This window comes from Myotis yumanensis, unplaced genomic scaffold (genome assembly GCF_028538775.1).
Source record: "Myotis yumanensis isolate MYYU_CA2020_CCGP unplaced genomic scaffold, mMyoYum1.0.hap1 SCAF_14, whole genome shotgun sequence".
Lineage (NCBI taxonomy): Eukaryota > Metazoa > Chordata > Mammalia > Chiroptera > Vespertilionidae > Myotis > Myotis yumanensis.
In genome coordinates, this window is record NW_027223765.1 from 40451115 (window position 1) to 40477867 (window position 26753).

The 26753-nt window shown below is 51.5% G+C and overlaps 1 protein-coding gene across 1 annotated transcript in view; it reads right to left on the bottom strand.

Annotated features, from left to right (window-relative positions):
- Nucleotides 1–4170, bottom strand: part of RFT1 (RFT1 homolog) — a 33876-nt gene extending 29706 nt beyond the window's left edge. The window contains exons 1-2 of the mRNA XM_070390763.1: nt 4082–4170; nt 497–582 (exon numbers count right to left, since the gene is read on the bottom strand). Coding sequence (XP_070246864.1) covers nt 497–582; nt 4082–4144 — 149 coding nt within the window. The 5' untranslated portion in view covers nt 4145–4170. The remainder of the gene's footprint in view (nt 1–496; nt 583–4081) is intronic.
- Between the last annotated feature and the right edge of the window lie 22583 nt (nt 4171–26753).

The following is a 26753-nucleotide window of genomic DNA, read 5'->3' on the forward strand; positions in this document are numbered from 1 at the left end:
GAGCCACCATGGAACTAATGACAAGGACTCAAGCCCTTATCCCAGCTACCATTTTCCATTGAACAAGTCACCCAGAGAGAAAATAACCACCGAGGGAAGGAAGGCGGCTGGTTGATTACAAAGCACATCCTCACGATCTGGAGGATGCCTCCCTCCTTTGCCGTCAGCACGACAAGAACACAGAATTATACCTGAGAAGGGGTTTGCAGAGAATTACTCCCACTCCTATCCTGGGTTCTGAGAGCAGGCAAACAGGAAAAAGCTGGCTGGGAAATGTGCATTCGGAGGCTGCTAATGGAAAACACTCCATGGGTCCATTAAGAGCAACAGCCCCCGCTCATTGCCCCAGCAGCATGCTCCTCCGCAGCCACTGCTAACACGCGGAGACTCCAGTAAACTTCCTTGCCTCTAAAACCCGAGGGTGACACACAGGCACAGAGGAAAACCTGAGGAGGGATGTGAGTTGCGGACAGTGCCCGGGCGCAGCCCTTCTTACCTTACGTTCACTATGCCAACGATTTCCTTGGACAGAAAGCGAAGAATAAATGCATTCAAGGCAAAGGTGATCAATCGAAACAACACCTGCAGAAAAAGAAGAAAAAGACCTAAGAATAAATTATGCCGGGAGTGTTTACTTTGCTGAAATGACAACAATGTGGCTGCTCTTCCTAACGTCATGACACACAGCGGCCTTGCCATGGAGATGCCTTCTAAAACACTCAACCTGTCTGCATTTCTTCCCAAAATGCCATTTCTTGGCATCTCTTGGTGAGCCTGGGCAGTGGTCAAAGGACCCATCAGAAAACCCTAACTTTCTGATGAGAAGAGGGAGGCCCCTACAGACTCAGGGACTTTCTTTGGGTTCCGAGTGGGGCACTCCAGGAGGCAGAAAGAGAACTTGAGTTAGTGCTTCCCATGGCCCCTCCTTCCAGCCTGTTTAGAAATAGCAAGCACTTTGCAAGTGGGAGCCTGCAGGGTAGAGCAGGCTCACTAGTAATCATGGTGTCTAATTTCTCTTTCTTCTCTGCCTACTAGTATCTGGGGATTCTGATAATGACATTTAATCCCTTTGAACTTCAGTTTTCAATTAGAAAACAGAAAAGAATGTATTTATTTACTGACTGTTTGCCACCTTGCAGAGAGGAGCTAAAATACCTTTTAAATGACAACTGCAATAAGACACTTTAAAAGGGGGAGGGGTGGTTGGGAGAGACAGAGTCTAGCTAATGCCATTTGGAAGGACTATATCAGTTCAAGAAAACCCCCGTAGTACAGAATTATTCCCATGAGACAGAGAAGAACAGGCTGCAGTTAAACGAGGTTACTAAATGGGGATGTGGCCGGCATCCTCTGCGTCCCAGCAGCACCACAGGTGTAACTCAAGTGCACTTGAGACCAAAAGGCAAATCACTTCTCTGTCAAGCACTCTCTGAGTTACCCATGCACAGCTGCAGTCTTAGTAAATCCAGGTATGCCAACGAGCGGAGCCGCTAAAGTCTGAAAATCCCCGGGGAGCCGTAAGGCCTAAAAGGGAGCGTGCAATTAAACACTGCCCCTGAAGTGCCACAGAGCAGCAAGGTCTCCAAAGCCGGTATCACAATCTTAACATTTGTGAAGTCAAATGTGACCTTTTGCGAGTCTGCTGAAAGCTCTCCTTAGAACAGCCGTGGGCAAACTACGGCCCGCGGGCCGGATCCGGCCGTTTGAAATGAATAAAACTAAAAAAAAAAAAAAGACCGTACCCTGTTATGTAATGATGTTTACTTTGAATTTATATTAGTTCACACAAACACTCCATCCATGCTTTTGTTCCGGCCCTCGGTCCAGTTTAAGAACCCATTGTGGCCCTCGAGTCAAAAAGTTTGCCCACCCCTGCCTTAGAAACATGCAGGTTCATACAAGGGTGGACAAAAGTAGGTTTACAGTTGTGAGTACACAAAAGTTTATTCCTGTATTATTATTTATTAATTATTGCATGACTTATTTGTAGTACAACTGTAAACCTATTTTTGCCCACCCCTGTAAGTACATACACACCAAATTCTATACTCCGTTTTAGAGGTCTGAAGCCAATTCAGAGAGCTGTTAATGGAAAAAAGCATTCAGCTGAAAATCTCAAGTCACCATCATCCTCTAATGAGGCGGTTCTCAACCTGTGGGTCGCGACCCCGTTGGAGGTCGAACGACCCTTTCACAGGGGTCGCCTCAGACCATCGGAAAACACATATATAATTACATATTGTTTTTGTGATTAATCACTATGCTTTAATTATGTTCAATTTGTAACAATGAAATTGGGGGTCACCACAACGTGAGGAACTGTATTAAAGGGTCTCGGCATTAGGAAGGTTGAGAACCACTGCTCTAATGTTTATAAGCCTCAATTTCCTTCTTTATCAGACGATGCCTTTCTCATAGGATTGATAACAAGGATCAAACAAGATTGTGTAGGTAAAAGCATTTTTGAAAAATGCATACAAATAAAAGGCATTAATACTTTCACTATGGCCAGCTCAGAGTTATGACAGAGAATAAACTCACATTCTTGCAGATTTACAATATAATTGCAAGGCTACCTCAAGTGTATGCATTGTAAATTGAAAAAACATACCAGACTGAATTAAAACACTCAGGTATCTAAAGATTATGGCTATTTTTAAAAAACCACATACACATGTTTATATTAACTTCATTATCCTTGTCTAAGAAACCTAGTGCCTCAGGCTTTTCCCTATCTCTTAAATGAACAAAAGTTTGAGCTAATGAAGCTCTAAGGTTGCTCATGCTACCCAGTATTTGCTCCACATAGAGGCCCTTTTAGTAAGTCTTCACTTTGTAAAGGAATTTACAGTTTTAAAAAAAGCTCTTTCATCTCTGTTCATTATTTGACCCTTAAAACTGGGTGAATAAATGCACATGAAGCAAGTTAAGACTCAGAGCAAAGTTGACTTGCCCAAAGTCACTATGTCCATTTTAAAAAATTCTAAACCATAACAAAAATAATTAAGTTATTAAGTAATTATAATGTGCCAGGCATACAACTGACAGTTCACCTAATCTCCCTAATCTCACCGTATGAGGTTGCATTATTGTTCTCGTTTAAGATGAGGAAACTGATGCTTGGAGAAGCCAAGCAAACTTCCCAAGGGTGGGCCTCTAGCAAGTGACAAGACCCAAACTTCAGCCCAAGGCTGCCCGGTTCCTTCTCCCAGCCTCCACGGGAAACATCGACTCTCTAAAATAAGGGGGAAGGTGGATTCAGGACTTTGGTGAGACAGGATTGAACGGCTCAAGAGTGCGACATAGAGAAATGGAGCCACTTGACTTAGAAGGACCAGCTCCTACATTTTAACGAACCTTTAGATGTCCTTTGGGCCAACCGGCATGTATGCTATCTGACAGATGATGAATATTAGGACCAAGAGGAGGAAATGATTGGTTCCAGGTCACATAGGCAGAAGGAAGACACACCAAGATTTACTAAGGGCATGCGAAGCAATTATCCGAATAACTTCAATCTAGCCTAGCAGCAACCTTATGGGCTAGGTACTATTATTGTTGTTGTTGTTGTTGTTGTTGTTACTATTATAACCCCCATTTTCCAAATGAGGAGCTGAGGCTTAGTAGGTGAAGTCACTTGCCCTGGCTCATTCAGCAAGAACTTGGCAGAACCAGGAATTCAATCCAGGGCCTGCCTGAGCCCAGATGCCATACAGTCTCTCTGAACTCAGTGGGAGTCAGGGAATTTGAGGCATGTGTTTGAGGGTGAGGGGTGGAGCATGGAGAAGATGAACCCCTTGCCTTAAAATACATGAGATTACACAGCACCACAAACACCCCCGCCACCTGATCTCTCTCCTGCTGCTATACGGAAATAACATTTCTCAAAACGAACGTGGCTTGTTGGCCATCTCCCAGCCAGGACTCTGAACGCCGGCTCCCAACTCCGGGCCCAGGAGCCCCACCTCCGCCGCCACCTCCTCTTGTCCAGCCCCTCGGCAGCGGGGCTGAGCCAGCCCGCAGGCGTCTCCCCGCGGACCCCGGCGGCAGGACGGCGCGGGGGCTGCCGGGCAGAGAGTACCTGCAGGAGGAGACCCGAGGAGGCCAGCCGGGCCGCCTGGCCCAGCACCTCCTGGCTGCCCATAGCCCGGCGCCCGGCTGTCTCCAGGAAACGCCGCCGCCAGCCGTGTCGTCGCGAGAAGATCGCGTCACTGGGCAGCTCGCCCGCTGATTGGTCGATTCGGAACGGAAGGCGGGGCGCGGGCAGTGCGGGGCCCTATGAGTGGGCGGGTGGGGCGCGTCAGTGTTCTGCGCCCATCTCCTCTCCCCTTTGTGCTGGGTTCGGCTCTTTCTCTGCCTGCACCTACCCGAACCAAATACGCTAAGTCAGTGGTTCTCAACCTTCCTGATGTCCCGACCCTTTAATACAGTTCCTCGTGTTGTGGTGACCCCCAACCATAAAATTATTTTCGTTGCTACTTCATAACTGTAATTTTGTTACTGTTATGAATCGTAATGTAAATATCTGATATGCAGGATGTATTTGCATTGTTACAAATTGAACATAATTAAAGCATAGTGATTAATCACAAAAACAATATGTAATTATATATGTGTTTTCCGATGGTCTGAGGCGACCCCTGTGAAAGGGTCGTTCGACCCCCAAAAGGGTCACGACCCACAGGTTGAGAACCGCTGAGCTAAGTAGTGGGTACGGAGGAGAAACGTGGTCGGGTGGCCAAAGCCCCTTCTCTGAGCTCTCCGCTCACCATCCACAGAACACGGATTCCCCTAACTTCACTAACAAAATTCCGGCCTTTTGGCCTTTGCCTACAAAATCACACCCCGAGTTAGGCAATTCCCTGGACGGGAATTGACCCAACTTTACAGAGAAAGAACTGAGGACCGGAAGTGACATACAGCGTTTTTGCAGGAGTGGTTCTGTGGGATCCTTCCTGAGTGCAGAGAAGGAGTCAAGTGAGACCCGGAGGTGTAGAGTGACTTGTTCTGTCTACACGTCCTGCCCCTGCTGGCGCAGACCCCGGGCTCCGGGTCCTAAACTTGCCTCTCTTGCCTGCCTGCTACCAGAGCAGAAGGACGGACGGGGGTGCTTTCTAAAATGTAAAGCACCCAGCACACCATCAGCTGCTCTTCTGTTGGTTTATTTGCTATGCAGACTCTGGGAAACCCAGTCTTCTCCAGTATCTTTTAGGCCTCCTGTGATTTCACCCCAATGTTATGGACCAATGTTCGCGAGAGTAAGACCACCAACTCCAATTAGGTCTTAAGCAGCAAGTGAGGATTTATTGAAAAGCTGGCCAGCGACTGCCGTAGGCGTTCTCTCCTACGACAGCGCCGACCCTGGTTCTGGGCCAGCCTTTTATTCACAAAACGGTTGGCTAAACACACACAAAGTTACCTGGGACACATTAATCAACACTGCCCCGTTACCAAGGTATTATTAATCAACTTGCCCCGTTTCTCTAGCAGTCTAGCTACTAATATCAACTTGCCCCGTTGCCCTAGCTATTATAAACTTGCCCCGTTTCCCAGGCTACCCTCGACCATAGTTGGTTCTATTTCCCCAGTAACTGCCAACATACCTGAGAGGGACATTCAGAGGTTAAGAGATTTTACAAGGGGGGCTTAACTGTAACACCCAACCTGCCTGCTTGACCACCTTCCATAATATAATCACTGCCCTTTCCCAACACACTGTAGGCTCTAGGCGTTAGGAACCCTTACTGTTTCTCAAACAGGCCCTGTCTTGTCGGTCTTTGCTCCTGCTTTCTTCTCTGCCCAGAGTGCCTTCCTTGATGGTGCCCCCAACTCAGGCCCCACGGCCACTGTCAGCTCCTGCTGTGGACTGAACGTGTGTGCTCCCCAAATTCATACATTGAAGCCCTAATTCCCAGTGTGATGGTTTTTGGAGGTGGGGCCTTTGGGAGGTAATTATGTCATGAGAGTGGAGTCCTCAATGAACGGGGTTAGTGCCCTTATAAGAAGAGACAAAAGAGAGATGAACTCTCTCTCCATCAGGAGAGGATGACAGCAAGAAGGCAGCCAGCTTCAAAACAGGAAGTGGGCTCTCACCAGAAATATGAATTAGCCAGAACTTTATCTTGAACTTCCCGGCCTCCAGAACTGCAAGAAATAAGTTCCCGTTGCTTCAGCCACTCAGTCTATGGTCTTCTGTTGCAGGTGCCTGAGCAGACTAGGCCAGCACCTATACAGTACTTTGTAACCCTTTGTAGCTTTTAGCACTGTCTGCTTTGCAATGAAGAGACTGGAATATGTTTCTCTGTCTAAACAAGAAAGCGAGAGTGAAGTCCACCTGGCTTTTCTCCCTGCAAGATAGCAGAGAAAGTTCCTAGGACCCCCATAAATATCTCCTGACTCTTACTGCTGCCGGGAACAGATGATGGAGCTCAAGCCTATGTACCCTTCTGTCCCCATCTTGCCAGATTAGCTCTACCTTATGTGGAGGCACAGAATGTGAGCTTTTGACTGTCAGAAAGGCCCTGAATCCTCATTCTGCTACTCACTAACTGGGTGACCTCAATGTGCTTAACTATTAACTAGGGGATATTCTCTGTCCTGTGAGGGCAATTATAAGCATCAAAGTAGACAAAAAGTCTGGCCCTTAAGGAGCTTAAATTGCAGTGGAAGGGAGACTGGGGGTGGGGGTGGGAAACCCTAACAACAAACAATAAAATTTCACATAATGGTAAGTGCTATGAAAGAATAAAACCACAGAAGGTAACAGAGACTCTGGAGGGTAGGAAGGGGCGATGTTCTGGATGACAGAGCAAACCTGGCACCCGCCAGGGAGAGGCGTGTACCTGGAAAGGACAGCAAAGTGTTGAAGGGTTGAGGTATTCAGCCTAAGGCCTGGACCTGGCAGCCTGCCCATCCCATGGACCTTGGACTGGCAGGTGAGGTAGGCTCTGGCTGCCTTTATCGCCAGCCAAGCAGCTGCCTCCTCCACAGCTCATCCCTGGAGCAGAACCAGCCACAAGCTCTTCATGTCCACACGCTCCTAACCCTGGGCATCCAAGTGGGCTGGGCTGGGAGGGACAAGGGGATCGTTTCGTTGGGAACAAAGAAGCCAAAGGGAAATGCTCCAAGCTAAGTCTGAAGGGTAAAGCCGCCCACGAGTCCAGGGTACAGACCCCGAGGGGCTCCTGGGCAAGGAGTCGTGGGTCTTTTTCTCTCAGCCGGAAAGTTAAGACTTAACACGGAGAGACTGGGCAGGAATGTGTGCCCAGAGCCATGCTGGATGCTGGGGTTGATGGGGGAGAAGGACTTGTGACTAGAGCCCATGAGCATTGACCACTGGCCCCACATCAGCACCTGTCTGAGCACTGGACTCCTCATTCTCTCAACAACCCGTGAGGTAGATATTACAGATGAGGAAACTGAGGCACGGAGATGTTACATTACTCCCCCAAAGCCGTTCAGGTTGGGAGTGGTCAAGCTGGTATTTGCACCGAGGTGCTTTCTGACTCCAAATGCTAAAAGAGTGATGTTCCTGCCCTCAAAATGCTCCTGGTCCTGAAGGAGACTGGGCTAAGAGTCTCCATATCTAAACCCCAGAGGACATGTGTGGCACCGAGGGGGTGGGCCCTGGGAGGCTGCCGTGGCTCAGCTGCACGGAGCCTCCCCAACGGCCTCGCCTCTGCTAACGGTATTGGCAGCAACAAGGCATGGCACATGCCATGGTCTTTTTGTGGAGGGCTAAGCTCAGGGCTGGTGAGCTATGGCCCACTAGCTGTGGCCTGCTTTGTATGACCTGTGCGCTAAGAATCGTTTTTACAGTTTTAAAGGGTTGGGAGAAAAATATCAAAAGAAGACTATTTCATGACGCATGAAAATCACATGAGATTTAAATTTCCGTTTCCACAAATAAAGTTTTATTGCAACACGGCCGCATCCACCCATTTGTTTATATACTTGACCTGGCGGCCTGCCCATCCCAAACACTGTCTTGCTACAACAGCAGGTAGTTTGCTCCAAAACACTGAAAATGTTTACTATCTGGCCTTTTACAGAAAATGTTTGCCAATCCTGGTGAGCCCCAGGGCCTGACACCCAGTAGACATTTCAATATTGAATGACTGGATGCACAGATAAAATAAATAATGAAGGACTAGGAAAGGAAGAAAGACAAATAAGAAGGCTCTTTGCCCTGGGGTCACTTGGTTTGGGGAGCAAGTGATCCTTGGAGAATGCCAGACCATAATTGGTGCTCACTGAAGGAGCCGTTTCCCCAGGCTCGCCCCTCCCTCCTGCCCTCTGTGCCAGGGGGCCTCCTTGCCAAGGAAAGCTGACCTGAGCTGGCTATTTTATTATCCAGCTGAAGGGAGTGCCAGGGCTGGCGCCAAGCCAGTTAGGCTCCCAGGGCAGTGGGGCAGGGAGGGAGGCTGCCAGCAGGCGAGGAGGCAGGGTCAAAGCGGTGCCTTAGACCTCATCTGGGTGGAGGCAGGAGAGCTGGGCATTGTCACTAAGAGATGGGGAATTTGGGGTGAGGGTCCTGCCCCACCAAGGCTTTCTGCTGCCCAGGGTCCATCCCTGCAAGAGAACCTCAAGGCTCTGTCCCTCACTCAGAAGTCCCTGGGCATGAGAATGCGGCTGCACTACTAGCAGCCTACATTTGTTGAATGTGTACAGGTACTGTGCCGGGCACTTCACCTTCACGATCTCATTTTACTCCACAAGCAGGCCCATGAGCCCTGGCCAGGTGGCTCAGCTGGTTGGAGCATCGTCCCATACACCAAAAGGTTGTAGGTTCGATTCCCAATTCGGCAACTGATCAGTGTTTTCCTCTCGTGTTAATGTTTCTCTCTCTCTCTCTCTCTCTCTCTCTCTCTATCTCTCTCTCTCTCATCAATAAACATATCCTTGGGTAAGGATTAAAAGGAAAAAGGAGCAGGCCTATGAGGCATAAGCCATTATTATCCCCATTTTAAAGACCAGGAAACTGAGGCTCAGTGAGGTTAAAGGACATGCCTAAGGGTTAGTAAATGGTGGTGCCAGCATTTGGACGGGGCAGTGAGGTTCTCAGACCCTTAACCAGGAATGAACCAGAGTGTTTATTGATAATCTGATTCTTTGGCTCCACCTCAGCAGCTCTGATTCAGGAAGGTTGGGTGGGCCTGGGAATATGCATTCACCCACACCCTGCGTGGTTCTGATACAGTGGACCAGACTGTGAGGAGCATTGCCCAAGGGCAGATCTTCAGGCACCTCGGAAAAGCTGCCCCCTTCTCTGAGCTGGAAGAGTCTGCTTAAAGCAGGCAAAGCAAGTCCTGAGATCCGCCCCAGGCTTGTCCAGCTGCCATGGGTCTTGTTTTTAGGATTAGGCTGTGGGTCAGCGCTCAGGGTAGCAGGGGCTGGAGGCAGAGCCTGTGTGAAGGGCTTGGGGGAATTTGGTGCCAGGAAGAGTGTATAGTGTGGCCCCTGGATCCCAGTGTCTGCCCAAGGGTTGGGGGTGGACAGCCACAGAGCCCTGGCTTTGCTGGCTCCTCTGGGTGTTGATTTGTGCCCCTCCAGAGCTGAAGGTCCTGCTCAGAGAGAACATGAGAGTGATATAGGCAGACTGAGGTGGGAAAATGGGCAAGGGGGGTTCAGGGGTGGGGATTAGGGAAGCTTTCATGCAGGGGCTCTTTCTGAAGGGCAGAGAGGGGTCAAACAGAGGGAACATAAAGGAGGGAACTTGCTGAGCCCGTGGGACACAGGGACTGGCTTTGACGGCCCCGGAGCGAAGAAGTTCTTTCACCCACTGGTCTGTGGCCAGTGTCAGGCTGGTGGCCCTGAAGAGAACAAGTTCATGGATGTGAACATACATGTGAATGAATACAAGTTCAGAAACATGTGTTCACATGCATGTGGGAAGCGAGTATGCATTTGCATGTGTGTGCAGGCCTATTTGCCAGGGCCAGCCTTCAGATAAAGTCTGGGTGTAGGTGAATGGATACATGCTTGTGAGTTTCCATGTGAGCATGGATGGGAAAGTGTGAATGTCAGATCCCATGCAGTGCGTGCAGTGTGTGACTGTGTGGGGTATGAAGGTGTGTATGCATGTAAGTATACAGATATGTGTGCTGCTCTGGAGGTCAGCCTTCAGGCTTTCTGATTCTGGGTTCATGGTCTCCATAAGAGTAATAATGATTCGTGCCAGAACCGGTTTGGCTCAGTGGATAGAGCGTCGGCCTGCGGACTGAAAGGTCCCAGGTTCGATTCCGGTCAAGGGCATGTACCCGGGTTGCGGGCACATCCCCAGTGGGAGGTGTGCAGGAGGCAGCTGATCGATGTTTCTCTCTCATCGATGTTTCTAACTCTCTATCTCTCTCCCTTCCTCTCTGTAAAAAATCAATAAAATATATTTAAAAAAAAAAAGAGTAATAATGATTCGTATTCTATCAGACTTCCACTTTCCATGCATCGCCTCAATTAATCCTCTCATCAACCTTATGAGGTGGCCTTCTGATAGTTATATAATAATCTTATGAGTTATTACCCCCATTTAGCTGATGAAGAAACTCTCAGAAAAGTAAAGTGACCAGCTCAAGGTTACCCAGCCAGTAGGTAGCAGAGCTGGGATTGAGGCCCGGCTGTCAGACCTGAGAGACCCCCTTTACCATTTCCTATAAGCTGATTCAAACAGCTCCTGGCGAGGAAATGTTCCTGGCATACTCGCAGCTGGCTGGCCGGGACCTGGCACAGACACCCAGGGCTTCTTACATGCTAGGGTGTAAGGAACTGTCATCCCTGGGGCCTGGCTCTCGGGACCCCGGGCTACACCAGTAGAAAGGTCACACAGGTGAAATGGAGCAGCCCTCCTCTTTTATCCAAAATCCCAAAGAATTTGGGGCAGAGCCAGCAGAGGCCCTGAGTCTGAGCCCATGCAATGCTTCCTGCCCTTTGAAACAGCAGTCCTGTGTGGAGAGTTGCTCTAGACCAGGGGTGGGCAAACTTTTTGACTCGAGGGCCACAGTGGGTTCTTAAACTGGACCGGAGGGCATGGATGGAGTGTTTGTGTGAACTAATATAAATTCAAAGTAAACATCATTACATAAAAGGGTACGGTCTTTTTTTTTTTTAGTTTTATTCATTTTAAAAGGGCTGGATTCGGCCCGCGGGCCGTAGTTTGCCCACAGCTGCCTAGACCAAGCATATCAAACTCGCGGCCCGCCGGCTGCATGCCTTGTTTATTTGGCCTGTGTTAGCCTTTGAGTTTGACATGCTTGCTCAAGTCTCTCCTGGGCCAGTTTCTCAAAGGCTGTTCACCAGCACCTGCCCTTGAAGATGGCCAGGATCCCAGCCTGGTGACCACAGTGGAGCCAGGAACAGGGCAGGCCCTACCTGGGCCCTGACAGTCTTGCATTGCAGCACCACCAGCTTGCATTCTGTCTTCTTCTTGCATTGAGGGCTCAAGTGTCATGTAAAAAGTCAAAACAATAGCAACTGCAAAAACAAAACAAAACAACAACAAAAACAGAAAACGTAGAATCATTTCCCCCACCATTTGGAGATGAACTGATCTAAGTTCAAATGCCTTTTGGGCAAGTCATTTCATTTCTCTGAGCCTCTGTTTCCTCGTCTGTCAAATGCGGATAATGATAATACCTACCACGTGGGTTATGGTGAGAATTAAGCAGATCATGCCTTAGAGCAGTGATGGCGAACCTATGACAGGCGTGTCAGAGGTGACACACGAACTCATTTTTTTGGTTGATTTTTCTTTGTTAAATGGCATTTAAATATATAAAATAAATATCAAAAATATACATCTTTGTTTTACTATGGTTGCAAATATCAAAAAATTTCTCTATGTGACACAGCACCAGAGTTAAGTTAGGGTTTTTCAAAATGCTGACACGCCGAGCTCAAAAGGTTCGCCATCACTGCACTAGAGTATGTCTTACACATATCCCTTGACCTCTCTAAACCTCAGTTCTCTTATCTGTGAAATGGGAGAATAATAGTACAATCTCTTAAGGTGATTATGAAGCTGAAATGAAATGACGCATGCAGAGGACTTTACACAGGTTGGGGGCAGAAGAAATGTTCACTAAATATAACACAGTATTTTATTCTATTTTATTTTATTTTATTTTATTTTATTTTATTTTATTTTATTTTGTTTTCATTGGAAAACTGAGAAGGACAAGATGATCTATAAAGGCCCAACTCCCTTATAGGAAAGAGAGATTATAGAAGCCAGGGGCAGATGGAAAGAGCAAAGAGGGATAGCAGACTCTTTCAGCTACAGCTACCCGTATGGGGAGCAGTCACCCTGAGTTCAGGGTTACCCAAAAAGGGTTTCAGAGGCAGCAGACCACTTCAGGAAGCCCTCTGGCCTCGTGGCTCTCTGGTCTCCATCCTGGCTTTGTCTCGGCCCTCCCAGCCCATGTGACAGTGGCCAGGAGCCTCCTCACTGATCTGCCGAGCTCATGGCTGAGGGGAAATGTGTTTCCAGATAGGGTGAAAATAGATCCTTCTCCAAATATGCTCATCGTGGCTAAGAAAAATAAATAGAACCAAGAGGGAAAACAGAGCAGGGAACAGACATCAGATGAGGCCAGGCCTGGGCTGTTCTGGAAGCATAAGCTGCCAGACGGGTGGGGGATGGGCTTGTGCAACAGAAGGATGTATGTGAATGTGTGTGTGAGTGTGAGTGTGTGCGACTGAATGAGTTTGTGCATGACTGCATGAGTGAGCATGTGTGACAGTAAGTGTATGTGCATGAGTATGGGGTGTGGGTGTGAGTGAGTATGTGTGAATGTGTGCTAGTACACCTGTATGTGTGTATGTAGGTTGAGTGTGTGAGCATGTGTGTTAGAGACTGTGTAGTGTATCTGTGTATCAGTGAAAGTATGTGAACATGTGTGAGTGTGAGTGTGTGTGTTAGCATTGTGTGAGTTTATGTGTGAAGTGTGAGTGGTGCAAGTACGTGCCTGTATGACAGCGTGCAAATGAGTGTGTAAGCATGTATGAATGCAACCATGTGTGACTGTGTTCATTCCAGTGTGGATGTGTGAGTGTGTATGCATCTGTGTGTGTGAGAGTGTCTGAGTGAGAATGTATGAGTCTATGTATACAAGTGTTCACCTATGTTGTGTGGTGTATGCGTGTGAGCAAGTGTTCATGAGGGTGTACATGAAGGTGTAATAGTGTGTGCGTGCACATATGAGTGCATGTGAGCTTGTGTGTGTGAATGTGTGTATGCAGGCACTTCAGCTGTATGTTTTCATTTAACCTCTTCAACATACCTTAGGAAATGGGTATTGATGTCATCCCCAGTTTATAGGTGAGGAAAGGGAGGCCCTATTGAAGTAACTTGCACAAGGTCACACTACCAGGAAGGGGCAGAACTGCCATTTACACCCAAGTCTTTGTGACTCCAAAGGCCACAGCCCCTGAGCACACACCCCAGCTCTCCTGCCAGCCTGACCTTCACATCTCCCTGATGAGGATCCTCCTTGCTGCCCTGGTCCCCTGGGATCACCCAGCCTGTTCTTGGAGCTCCTTGGACTCAGGCCTTGTGATCTGCCATGCAGCCCTGAACTATGCCATCTGCAAGGCCACAGTCAGCATCATTCTTCTAACAGCCCCTACTGTGTGCCAGGAACATTGGACTTTACATGTGTGATCGCAGACTTCAAAAGAACCCTTCAAGGTCATCACACAGCTGAGGACTGGCTCAAGGTCAGGCAGCTGTAGGAGTGGGGAGGGGGGTAACCCAACCCTAGAGCCTGATAGCCCCCAGGCCTTCCCTCAGGGTGCTGACGAAGAGCTCAGCCTGCTTTACTCCGCTTCACTTCTTTTAAGCAGCAAGATCAATGACTCCCTCTCACCATCATCCTTGACCTATGAAGGGTTCAAATTCATGCTTCAGCGATGTTGCAAATGACAGAAAATCCCTGATCTTTGTGGTCAATCTCAAATACTTGAAACTCCTAATGTTGAAATGGTGAATGTCAAGGGTTCTCCATGTCTATACTTCAGAGCTGTGAGGGAATAAATGTAAAATAATGTAGCCCCATTTTAGTGTAGGGACCCTGGGCAAGTGACTTAACCCTTCAGAGCCTCAATTTCTCCATCTGTAAAATGGGGTTTTATAATAATAACTCACAGGTTTGGAGTCGGGTAAAACCAAGTTGACTTAATGGTGCCTTAGTGAAGATTTGTGGGTCCATTGGTTGGTTGAATGTTGGCCTCTGACTGACAGGCTATGTGGGGCTTCGATGGTAGGGTGGAGATTTCAACTTCCCAGGTTTCCAAGGACTTGCTTAGAGGGTCTCAGATCTTAGCTGTCTTCACAAGTCCCTGGTGTTTGGGCCCAGCAGGCCTGGCTCTCTCTCTGAGCACTCAAGGGGCCGCGTGCAGACCTCAGCCTCTCCAGTTCACAAACAAGCCCAGGAAACAAGAGGAAACAGTAGGTTTTCCAGACAGCTGTGCGCCCCAGAACTGCAGCCCAGGAAGGGAAGTGTGTGCTCAGTGGGGAAGTTGCTGCCACAGACACCCGGTTGAGAAACATGGTGGGGAAAATCCACCAGGCTGCTGGGCTCTTGGAAGGGGATCTCCAGGGGTGGCACACAAACATCACTCTCTCCTCCTTTGTTCCTTTAGCCTGGGGAGGGGAGTGGCTTCCTGCTGGTGTTGCTCTATTGCCCGCGGGCCGGATCCGACCCGTTTGAAATGAATAAAACTAAAAAAAAAAAAAAAGACCGTACCCTTTTATGTAATGATGTTTACTTTGAATTTATATTAGTTCACACAAACACTCCATCCATGCTTTTGTTCCGGCCCTCCGGTCCAGTTTAAGAACCCATTGTGGCCCTCGAGTCAAAAAGTTTGCCCACCCCTGCTCTAGGCCCATGGTTAGCAAACCGCTGTTCGCAAACCACATGCGGCTCTTTGGCCCCTTGAGTGTGGCTCTTCCACAAAATACCACGTGTGGGCGCGCACGTACAGTGCGATTGAAACTTCATGGCCCATGCGCAGAAGTCGGTATTTTGTGGAAGAGCTGGTATTTTGTGGAAGAGCCACACTCAAGGGGCCAAAGAGCCACATGTGGCTCGCGAGCCGCGGTTTGCCAAGCCGAAGTTTGCCGACCACTGCTCTAGGCTGCTTTTCTGTACAGCTTCTCCACTATTTTTTTTATCACCTGTGTCATGGATCCCCTTGATTCAATTCACTCTGTTTGAAATACCTTGAGTGGCTCCTCTTTTCCTGTTGAACGCTGAAGTCCAGAGAGGTGAGGCCACTTAGGCTTGCCTGTGACATCCATCCTCTGCCCCCTCAGCCCCTCTCCCTTTGGAGATCTGCCTTTCTCACCCCAGCTCTGTGCCGGCTTCCCTCTGCTCTGTGGAGGGCTGTCTGGAAATCTAGTACTTAAGGAAACTTATCAGTTGATTTTCACTAAAATATAACTGATGGATACTTGGGCCATCCAGAAGAAGCTAGATTCTGCTAGAACCTCATTGGGCCTGTCTAGGGAGATTCGAGGCCACAGAGGAGGTGCAACCACAGCTGAAAATATCACCTAAGGCAGAGGTTCTCAACCTTCCTAATGCCGCGACCCTTTAATACAGTTCCTCGTGTTGTGGTGACCCCCAATTTCATTGTTACAAATTGAACATAATTAAAGCGTAGTGATTAACCACAAAACAATATGTAATTATATATGTGTTTTCCGATGGTCTTAGGCGACCCCTGTGAAAGGGTCGTTCGACCCCCAAAGGGGTTGCGACCCACAGGTTGCGAACCACTGATGGTCCTAAGGTATCTTTGTTCTTTTCTCCCTCCACATTTCCCCCAGGGCCCCCAGTTCTGATCTTGTGTGGCCTTCTGATCCCTCCTCCCTCTGGCTTTAGTGTGGCCATCTGCTCAATGGAGAGGTTGGTCAGGCTGGTCCAGAGGCCTCGGAAGAAAACCCTGGGTGTGGGGGCTCGTCTCTCCCCCATATAAGTCACAATTCTGCAGAAGCTCTTCTCGGGAATCTGCTGACCTCACTATCCCTGCCCATCAGATGTCTTTCCAGCCTGCTGTCCCAGGCTGCATGGACCCAGTCCTGTGTCCTCTTTTCCATGTAGCCTAATCTTCAAGCGCCTGAGAGTCCATCAGTCACTGGCCCAGACTTCCCACTCCATGGGGCGAGGAGTGAGTCCAGCCGTTGAGGGCTCCTGGCTGAGGAGGCACCACCTGGCCTGGTAGAGGTCCACTGGAACCCCCTACTCTATTCTCTCCCTTTGCTCAAGGCTATTCTTTCTTCCTTTCTAGAAACAAACAGGAAACTGGGCCAGCTTCTGGAAAGATTACAAGAAAGATTTCTAGAAAGACTCCAAGAGAGGTGTTGAGCAGAGGAGAGAACTGGTCTCCTTCCCATGGAGGCTGAGGTCAGGCCCTTCTAAGGTTTCTGCAGGCTCTTAGCTCTCAACCCAAGCAGGTTTCAAACACATCCACTTCCCGCATAGGCCACTTTTTAAAACACTTTATAAGAGTTGAGATGTGCTACATTGACAGGCTGTCCTAATATTATATTTTGCAGACATTTAATGAAACATGTAGGAGTTTCAAGCCCACTATCACTGAGCTCCTTTCAATCTACTCCTCAAAACACTGTACTACTGTTAATCCCATTTTACAGGGGAGAGAACAGGATGAGAGAGGTTCCGCACCTTGTCTAAGACCGCACAGCTAGCGAGCACAGGGCCACTGTCTGGGTCTGCCTCTCCCCACAGCCTGGGCCTCTCTCACCCTGGATTCCTGGCTCTGCTCTAGGGACTCTGGGGTGGGGCCTTCAGGTCATGGGGCTCATGCCTCATTAGAAGAGCCCAGAGCTGCCAAAGGGCCTGGCCTGCTGGACCGAGCCCTCCTCCTGGCCCAGGCACCAGTGCCCTGGGACTCCTCCCAGGGGTGAGCTGCAGGGCACATGGTTTACCTGCCAGGAGCCCGGAGATAGGAAAGCAAACACCATAAATCATCAGGAAGCCCAGGTAAATATTTTATAGCTGGGTCAGTAAATAATGCAGCTCCCTGGACAGACCCAATCCAGTTCACCTGTCCCACATCCAGCATCTAGGCCAGTCTGTCTGGTCCCCTCTCCTGCCTTGTACTCTTTAAAACAAATGCTAGGGCCCAGTGCAGGGCATTTTCAGAGACACCATCTGTGAGCTGCCTCGCCTTTGCTCAGGCTGCTTCCACTGCCTGAAACACCTTTCCCCACTGTCTGGGTCTGCCTCTTTTTTCCCCAAGTCTGGCTAATTCACCCTCCTTAGGAGTCACTTCCTCCAAGAAGCCTTCTTTGATTTTCTGGATGGGATCAGAATCTGGCTCTCACGTTGCCTGAGCTTTCCCCATCTGGGCTCTGCTCACTCTACGTAGCCATTTCCTGGTGACCTGACTGCTCTCCCTCTGACTGTCAGCTCCTAGAGAGCAATCATATCCCTGGAGCTGAGTGCAAAGCTTAGCATATAGTAGGTGCTCAACAAATAATGTTGAAGGATGGGCTAAATTCTCTTGTTTAATCCTTTAAAAAGTCTATGAGGCAGGTGTTCTTGTGTTATTACTATTATCCTTATTTTACACACAAGAAGCCGAGGCCCAGTGGCAGGGCCGGGATTGGCCTTCTGGCTGTCTGATCCTGAGTCCAATGCTTTCTCAATAACCCACCTGAGAACGTGCCTCTTCCCCCTGCTCAAGCTCCTTGAATCAAGGACCCTCTGTTTCTGCTCAGGGAGGCCCTTGATCCCTGCCACAAGCTACAGCTCCCAGCAAGTGCTAATCTGTGTGTTTGAATGACTGCGAGAGGCAAGGCAGCGGTCAGGACTTTGTCCTTGACCTAGAAAGGTATGCACAGTGAGCTCATTTCAATGGGAGCAGGAGGTGGGGTGAGGGGACCTGTGCTCCCCAGCGCCAGGGTAGCTCTGAGAAGACATGGGTCTTGGAAGGGTCTCAGGTCCCAGATGGAGGCAGCTGTGGAAGGTGCTTGAATACAGCAGCCCAGATGCCTTCCCTCCAAAGGTCCTCTGCCACTTTGGGGCCAAGTCCCTAACCAGGCCATCGCAGCCTCACAGGAATCCGAGACACCAAGACAGACGATCCCGGCTGCCTTCTCCCCATCCTGTGTCAGGCGCTGAGAACAAGGACAAAGAAATCAGGGCACAGGCAGTGTGAGGTGAGACAGGACGAGGACAGCTTTGCGCAAGAAGGCCCGGCCCGACCCTGGCCTCAATTCTCGGCAGATGGGCTGCAGAAGGGAGGTGAAAGGGGTTCCGGCTGATGTGCCAGTTCCAGCTGGTTGCCAAGGCTCCCTGGGGCTTTGTTGAGAAGGGTTCTGAGCTGGATCCCTCCGGGCTCCGCAGAAAGTGCTGGGATCAGTTAGCAACACCTGCCTCAAGCACGGAGGTGGGCAAAGTAACTCATCTCCAAATTTGCCACCCTCTCATCTCTCCCCAGCGCTCAGCACAGAGCAGAGATTAAATAAAGGTTTGTGGGTTCTTTGTTGATTGCTAACAAGGTCAGTGCAGAAGTCACTTGGAGTTTCTATTTGTGGAGATGAGAAACATGAACACACGGCCCCTTTACTAAGTAATCTGCAAACGCCAGAAAGGGAATGGGAAGAAGAGAATGGGAGAGAATGACAGACAGCAGGTGAGAAGTGAGATGCCCATAAGAACTTCCTGGCAGTGTGGACTGAGCCCCAAGCCCTGGAACAAAGGCAGCCACAGCCCTGCCCTCACCAGTCAGCAGGAAGCAGGAGTTTTCCAAGGCAAATTCCACAGATAAGTGTTGACAAGGGCCCAGGCGGTGGCGCCTTGTGCTGGAGGAGGCTGGGCTCAAGTCTTCTATGCCCAGCGACTCAGACATCCCCAGGGCCCCGGCGGTGCCGGGTGGAACTCCTGCATGAGACCCCAGAGAAGCTGGTGGGGACCAGAGTGGGCAGGGACAGGCAGGATGCTCCCTCTGGGCTGAAGAAATCTGGGAAGGCCATGCGGAGGTGGCAGGGCTGAGAGGGCTGGGAGGCAGCCAGAAGTCATGTCTCTCCCAGCCTCTCACTGCCCCTTGGACAACCAACTGGTAAGTCCATGCAGGCAGGGTCTGCACAAGCTCTCGCAGTTAGGAACGAGCCTCCAGAAGAGGAAATCTGTCCTCCCCCTGCCAGGAGCCGAAGCCTCATTCCCATTACTTGTCTGACTCCACCCAGGCCAGTTACCAGCTGTCCCACCCCTGCTCCTGTGGCTTTAGGGGCAGCTTGACCTAGTGACAGTGAACTCTGGCCTGGAATTCATAGCAGTCTGAGGTGTGAGGCTCGGTTTGGCCACTGTCCTGCTATGTGACAACGGGCGTCATGTTAGCTCAGGGCCTGCTAGGCACTGAGTGCTTGATATGTAGGGGCTGGAATTACTGTGCTTATTATGATTCCGAGACCAAGTTCATGCATTCTACTTCCTCTGCAGAGTCCAGATTTCACCCAGACTCCCAGGGGCCCCCTTCCAAGATGGGTAGGCATGTGGGCTGGTGGAGGAGCCTGGAGCTGGGGACGAGATGTTCTGAACCTGGGGCAGAGCAAGACCTGGAGGATGGGGGCTCCCTGCAGCCCGGCGGATCCTGGGCCTGCCGAGCTCTGGGCTGCGGGCAGAGTTGGCCACCCCAGGCCGCCTATAATTACCTTCCGGCAGAGCTCTGTGGCACTGGGTGGAGGCAGCAATTGTCAGGTTTTATTTTGATACCCAGACAGTGCCCTTGGGCAGCCCCACACCGGCTGACCGCTGCCAGACATGGATGAAGGTCGAGTTTTTTGGGGAGGAGGCCCTGCCCTGGAGGTTGACCTCTGAGTACAAGGTCCAAGGGTTCAGGATCCCTCGGTCTCCACGGACCCACCCCTGCCAGGCACTGGGGGCAGAGACTGCTCTTAGGAGCCTGGAGCAGCTGGGGAAGCTTACGGGAGCGCTCCGGAGCTTCTTGGACCCAGTGTGGAGCCAGGATGGGAAGCAGGCAGGAGGCCCCAGGAGGCTCAGAGTGGGCTCTCCATCCTTGACTTCCTCCCCTCTGCCCGCTTCCCTTTTCCCGTCAGCCACCCAGGCCTTGGTCTTATGTGAGAGGAAGCTGGCAGGACTTCCACTGGTCTGGCTTGGAGCAAGGGTGCCTCAAGGGCAGACCCTGAGCCTGAGCCATCTCTGGAGGCCACGCACCCTTGTTTACTTGAACCTGGCCCTCCTCTCGCCCTCTCAGTGACCTTGTACACTCATGCTCTCCCACCTGCTGCCCCCACTCTAGGCCTCTCACACAAAGGAATGCATGTACATACACATTCTTGCATCCTCATTCATGTCCGGGACTACCAAGGTGATGATGAAAGAAGTGATGATGACTTTCTACCTGAACTCCCCCATCCTGAAGCAAGGAGAAGGGGGGACTTGAGAGTCAGCCTCCAGGTGGGGAGAGAATCCGGAATGCATCTGTGCGCTTATGGACTCTCTCTGGCATTACCACAGGTGGGTCTGCCCCCAGGCTACTTAACCATGTGCTGCTGCTCCCCCTGATTTTTTGGGCACATCCCCACCCACTGCATCTGACTCCCCAAGGCAGAGCTAGGTGCCTCTGCAGCCCCAGAGGGGCTTGCCGAGCAGGGCCTGCCAGCTCCGCGGTGCAGCGCAGCACAGAGAGCCCAGAGGCTCAGGCCAACCCCAGCCTGCTTGAGCTTGAGCTTGATGGAGCTGGTGTTTCTCCGCCTTTGCCACGTGAAGGCCCAGGGCGATGGGGAAGCCAATACACGTGCAATGGGTACAGGGGTGCCACCGTGGGAAAGCCAGTCATTACTAAATGCCTACGGTGTAACTGGCCATCACAGGGTGGGGGCCATATGTGCGGTGGAACAAGGAGTGATCAGAAGGAGAGAATATGGCCCTTAAGGGGGTGACCCTACATCTAGGGAAGGAACAAAGACATACAGGGTCTAAGGCTCAACCCTACAGGCCCCAAGAAGGACACGTGCCAGAGCAAGGGCACCAGGGAGCCCAGAGACCCACAGGCAAAAGTTCCAGAATCTACAGTGAGGGCAAGGAAGGGTCTTTGAGGTGGTCCAGGAGCGCCCTACACACGCTCACTCTCACCCAGGAGTCTGCCGGTCAGAGTCCCTGCGCCCATCATTAAAGGCTGAGTCGCCAGGCTCACAGAGGGCAAAGACTGAAGTTGCCCTGGACTCACACCCATGTGTACCCTCTCACGCAGGCAAACCTCGTGCTCAGGGAGCAGGCTGTAATCAGCCCCGGGCACTGCTCAGGGGAGGAAGCTGGGCATGTGGGCAGGTGAAGATCTCTGGCTCTGTGTCTCCACCCCTGCACTGCCTGTCCTATTGGCCCTAGGAATCCCAGGCAGCATGAATATGAACAATAAAGGTCAGGCCTTCATTTATCCATTCTTTTAAGCTGCTTGCTGTAGTTATTCCTGCCTCAGGCCTTTGCTCTTGCTGTCCCCTCTGCCTAGAAGGCCTGTTCTCCTGATCTTTCCCCTCCAGTTTCTGCCTGGAAAACCCTCTTTTCAAGGCTTCATTTCCTTCCTTCACCACAGACCCAAATGCAGCCCAGGTCTTTGTAGGACATCCTTGTCCACTGAGAATGTGAATCCCACTGGTCCCTGGGGTCCCCTGTGCACCCCATGTTCTAGCCTCACAGGTTTACCTCGCTGTTCCTTAGAACTGGCCTTGGACGTAGTGGGTTCATTAGCTCCAAGTCTTTGCTCTGGCTGTTCCTTCTGCCTGGAGTACCTTCCCACCACTGCCCAAGGAGGAATTCCCTGTCCTGGCGCAGGCCAGCGTCACCTTTGCAGTGGAGGCTTCCCTGGCTCCTCAGCTCTAGTACAGAGCCTAGCACACAGTTGGTGCTGGTTGAGTGCTTGCAGGAGGGAAAGAACAATGAATTTCTACTCCTGGCTCTGTTGGAGTCTATTGCTGCTAATCTGGGCAAGTCACTCTGCCTCTTGGGACCTTAGTCTCTTATCTCTACCATGGTGAGTTAGGTGAGATGGTTTGAGCCTTCAATTTTGCAGAGGGCTTCAGGCCATGTAAGCTTCCATGTTCCATCCCCAAACACACCCTGGTAATAACAAAGTTAACTCCTATAACAAATAGCAGTAATCAATGGAGAGCTCACTCTGATCCAGGCACTGCACTAGATCTTCCTCTTATCTACATTCCCTGAGCCTCTGAGGAGCTATAAATAGTCCCATTTATAGACAAGGAAGTTGAAGCCAGAGATGGAAAGTGACTTGCCCAAGGTCACATTGAGTAGCTGAGCTCCTTGCAAGAAGGCCAGCCCCCAGTGGTCCCAGGGGACTCCTCACCTCTGGACAGAGCCTCCCGAGATGGCCACTGCCCTCCAACACAACCTATAGGAACAGGCCCTTTTGCTAGTGCTTGCTCCTGACTCTCAGGAGACTTAGGCTTAGAGGGCTGGGCAGCCCTGTGGGCTGGGAACCCCACAGCCATATGGAGAGGGAGAGGGGGCCCCAGAGGGCATGCTCCCAGGCATGTAGCTGTGGGGAAGCTACAACCCAGCATCCCTGCCAAGCCAGGGAAACAGGTGCCTGGCCTCCCAAATCATGCTGGACTCCATCCCCTCCTCTGGTAGGAACATGAGCCAAAGTCCAGGCTGCCATCTGGGCCTGGCCCAAGCAAGGCTGACAAAACATCTGTTTCATTTTTTGGAGTTGTCCTGATCATGCCCCTGTCAGAAGTGACTGGCAGGCTGACCCTCACCACAGCATCCATCCTTTGTCTAGGGCAGTGGTCGGCAAACTGCAGCTCACGAGCCACATGCGGCTCTTTGGGCCCTTGAGTGTGGCTCTTCCACAAAATACCAACTTCTGCGCGTGGGCCACGAAGTTTCAATCGCACTGTACGTGCACGCCCACACGTGGTATTTTGTGGAAGAGCCACACTCAAGGGGCCAAAGATCCGCATGTGGCTCTCGAGCCGCAGTTTGTCGACCACTGGTCTAGGGAATAGTCCAGGACCCTCTATAGGACATGTGAACAAGCCAGGCTCTGGGCTCTGGCCTCAGTCTCCTCCAACAACCCATGTGGCCTCAGGGATTCCCCTGAGCCTGTTTCCTGGTCTGTGGGATGAGATCAGAATACCTGCTCTACCTGGGTATAGGCAATTAGACAGCAATTAGGGGGCTCTCCATGGTGCCTGGGGAAGCTATTGGCCAAGAGGTAAAGAAAGGAATGTGTCTGGGTATCAATGCAGGATCTGGCTCCTGCACTCCTCAGAGCAGCCCCCTCCTGTCCATGCTCCCACCAGATCCCCACGTATACCTGGGAAAGAGGAAGAGATGGGATAGGAAGGTAGCAATCCTCCTCCTTACCCTTACTCAGTCAGTTAATCCTTGTGACCAGGAGAGCTGAGTCTCTGATGCCTTCCATTGGGTCTCAGAGAAGCTGAGCTACCTGCATAAGGTCACACAGCGAGTGAGACTGAGCTGGGAGGGGAACCCTGCAGTCTGGGGCCCAGGCTTAGTCGTTAGGTGCCTTACCTCTGAAGCCACCAGGTCTTTTTCCTAAAAACCGGGAAGCTGAGGCCTCACACAGACCTGGGGGCCTGGCTCTGCCACCTGACCCGCCGAGTGGCCTTGGGCAGTGGCCTGGCCTCTCTGACCCTCAGTTTCTTCATTTATAAATTAAGGCTGCCTTTACTTTGCAGGTTGCCCCCAGCATTAATGAGAGGCTCAGCCTGTCCCTAGCAGGAGCCAGTAACACCCTAGTGATAACTTAATATGTACCATCCTGTCCCTCCCTTGTGTAGCTGGAGCTGTCGAAGCCTGGAGGGGCAGGGACCTGCTAGGATCCAGCAGCAAGTCAGAGGCATGGCAGGGTGAAACTCCAGCCTCGTGGAGCTCCTCCCCTCCCCCAGGCATCTTCTCTGGCATATCCACTGGGGACCCGTGTAAGCCTCCACTCTGCCACAGCCCCACCCCTGACATAAACTCACTCACTTGTGTGCACTCAGGCCCCACCCAGCCCAGTGGTTACCTCATGCCTACCTCCCATCAGACAAGACCCAGAAGGCTAGGCCTACCCTAGTTACTAGGGTTCCCTCCAAGCTGGGGCTCAACTAGGGGACCTGGATCAGTGGGGGAAGTGTGAGTGGGTTTGCTCCTGACTCTCTGGAGGCTCAGGCTTAGGAGCCCGGGCTGCCTTGCAGGCTGGGAACCCCACAGCTATGGTGGGGGTCAGCTTGGCTGCCTGCCAGTCACTTCTGACAAGGGCATGGTCAAGACAACTTCTCCAAAAAATGAACAGCGTGGGAGATGGGAGGTGGGTTGGCAGGGGCGCCCTGAGGGTCCAGGAACCTAAGCCCTGTAAACCCCGGGAGAGGCAGATGTAAGGGACAGTTGGTGGTGCAGCTCCCAGGTGAGGCCTCATATCTTCCTGATCGCCCTGTTCTCTCTTCCTCAGAGACCTGAGGTGGGGCATTGTGCTGGGGCTTGGCAGCTGGACAGGGATGGGTGAGGGGCAGCCCTGGGCCCGGGGGTGCTGTTCCCCAGGACAGAGGGCCCACTCTGCCCTGAGGTCTACCTAACCCCGTACTGGGATGAGGGAAGGCTTCCTAGAGGTGGTGGTAACTCAGTGAGGGGCTCCCTGGAGACTGAGGAGTTAGCCAGGCATGATGTCCCAAGCAAAGGGAACAGCATGGGCAAAGGCGCAGAGGTGAGAAATTGCAGGGTATGATTGGTAGGAACTGAAAGAAGTTCTTCTCCCTGGAGCTGGGGGACTGGCCGGGGCAGGGGCTAAGCCACACTGGGCCTGACTTTATCCTTTATCCTAAGAGACCGATGGTCAGCTTCGGGGCTGCGAGTGACCAGTCCTTGACACTTTAAAAGGATTGTGTCGCTGCTGTGAAGAGAAAGAATTATTAGGGGTGAAGTGTGGGATCCTGAGTAGAGGTGACTGCAGATGGCCAGACAAGAGACACCAGTGGCCCAGACCAGGGTGGGGACAAAGGAATGGGGAAGTCCGAGTGGGGCAACTGAGGCACTCAGGGGACAAAAGACCTGTACAAGCTTCCACAGTGACCTGGGCCTGAGTGGGGGGTGGGAAGTTGAACATGGGGACAGGGCAGAAGGCAGGTCTGCTTGGACCAGCCCAGGGACTGGGGATCCTGCCCCTACCCTCGGGGCATAGCTTCTGCCCGAGGGAAGAAAGTTCCTTTTTCTTCCTTTGTACCATAACTGTGCCCCCACTGCACCCCCACAGTGGCTGTGGTCAGGCCACCACCCGCCTTCTTGAAAGCCTGGAGCGGGGGAGGGTAGTGGAGGCTTCCTTGGAGCCTTGTCCTCTAGATTCCAGTGGCTTCATGAGGGTGGTGCAGAAGGAAGGGCTTGAGGAACAGTAAGGAAGATTGGACATTTCTGCCACCCTCTTCCTTCCCACCACTCCCCCCCACACACCCACACACACATGCATATACAGCAGGTGGCACCTGGGTGCACACATGAGAATCCAAAGTCAGATTCCACAGAAAGCTCCCACTACGGCCGACTCACACTTCCCCCAACTTCCCTCTTCAACCTTCCAGCTTTCCCTCCAGAGAGATGCCCTCGGGGCTAGGAGTGGCCCCCACACAGGAGCTACCCTCCATGGTTGCGCTGCAACATGAAGGAACTAGAGCAGACATCACATGAACATCCCAGGCTCCAGGTTGTGAAATCCGAGGCCCGGTTGAGAGTCTAGTTTGTCTTCTGTGCAAGGCCCCAAGCACAGTCCCATACTGTCCCCACATCTGACAGCTCCTGTGATCCTGGGCACAGTACCTAAAGCCAAGGCCTCGGTTCCACGCTGGGGAAGCCTGTGCAGCTGGATTCAGCTGGCCTGAGTCCTAACCCTGCCCCTCCCCCACCCCCGCCCCTGGACCTAGAGTGGGGATGCAAAGGGTTCCACAGGGGGCCCACGGAGGGCTTAGATTGTGTGCCCCAGTCCTTAAGCCAAATGCTATCCAGAAATTCCAGGAATCCCAGCCTTCTTCCTCCCCTCCCTCTGCTGCCCTGGGATGACTGCCCCATGCCCAAGGGCCCTGAGGGGCTGGCCTGGGAACTGGCTGTGTTTCTGGCCCCAAGGGCTCACCATTCCTGCTCCCCTGACCTGCCGAGCATCCTGGCCGCCTGCCTAGCTACTGTGGCCATCTTGGCCACAGACTCGGACCACAGAAGCCTGTGGGCAGAGGCAGGGCCCAGGCGTGTGAAGGTGGTGGGGTGGGCAGTAGCCTGAGGGTGAGACAGCTCCCTGGGGAGGCTCCTCCCCTACCAACCTCTGCCTCTGCCCGCCACAGGCTGCTGGGCATTGGGGAGGAGGCATGTCTCTGCCAAGGGAGCTCACTGGGGGAGATGAACATGAACAGCCCAGCTGCCTGTTTCTAGTGCTGAGCACAGGGCTGGGCGCACTGCGCTCAACATTTCAGTCCATCTGCAGAGCAGCCCCAAGGGATGGGGGTTTTACAGATAAGGAAACGGGCTCAGAGACGGCTGGTACTTGCTCAAGGTCACACAGCCAGTTAGTGTGGAGGTTCTTCCCACTCTGGAGCTTCTGTACCAGGGGTCCTCAAACTTTTTAAACAGGGGGCCAGTTCACTGTCCCTCAGACTGTTGGAGGGCCGGACTATAGTTTAAAAAAAAACTATGAACAAATTCCTATGCACACTGCACATATCTTATTTTGAAGTAAAAAAACAAAACGGGAACAAATACAAT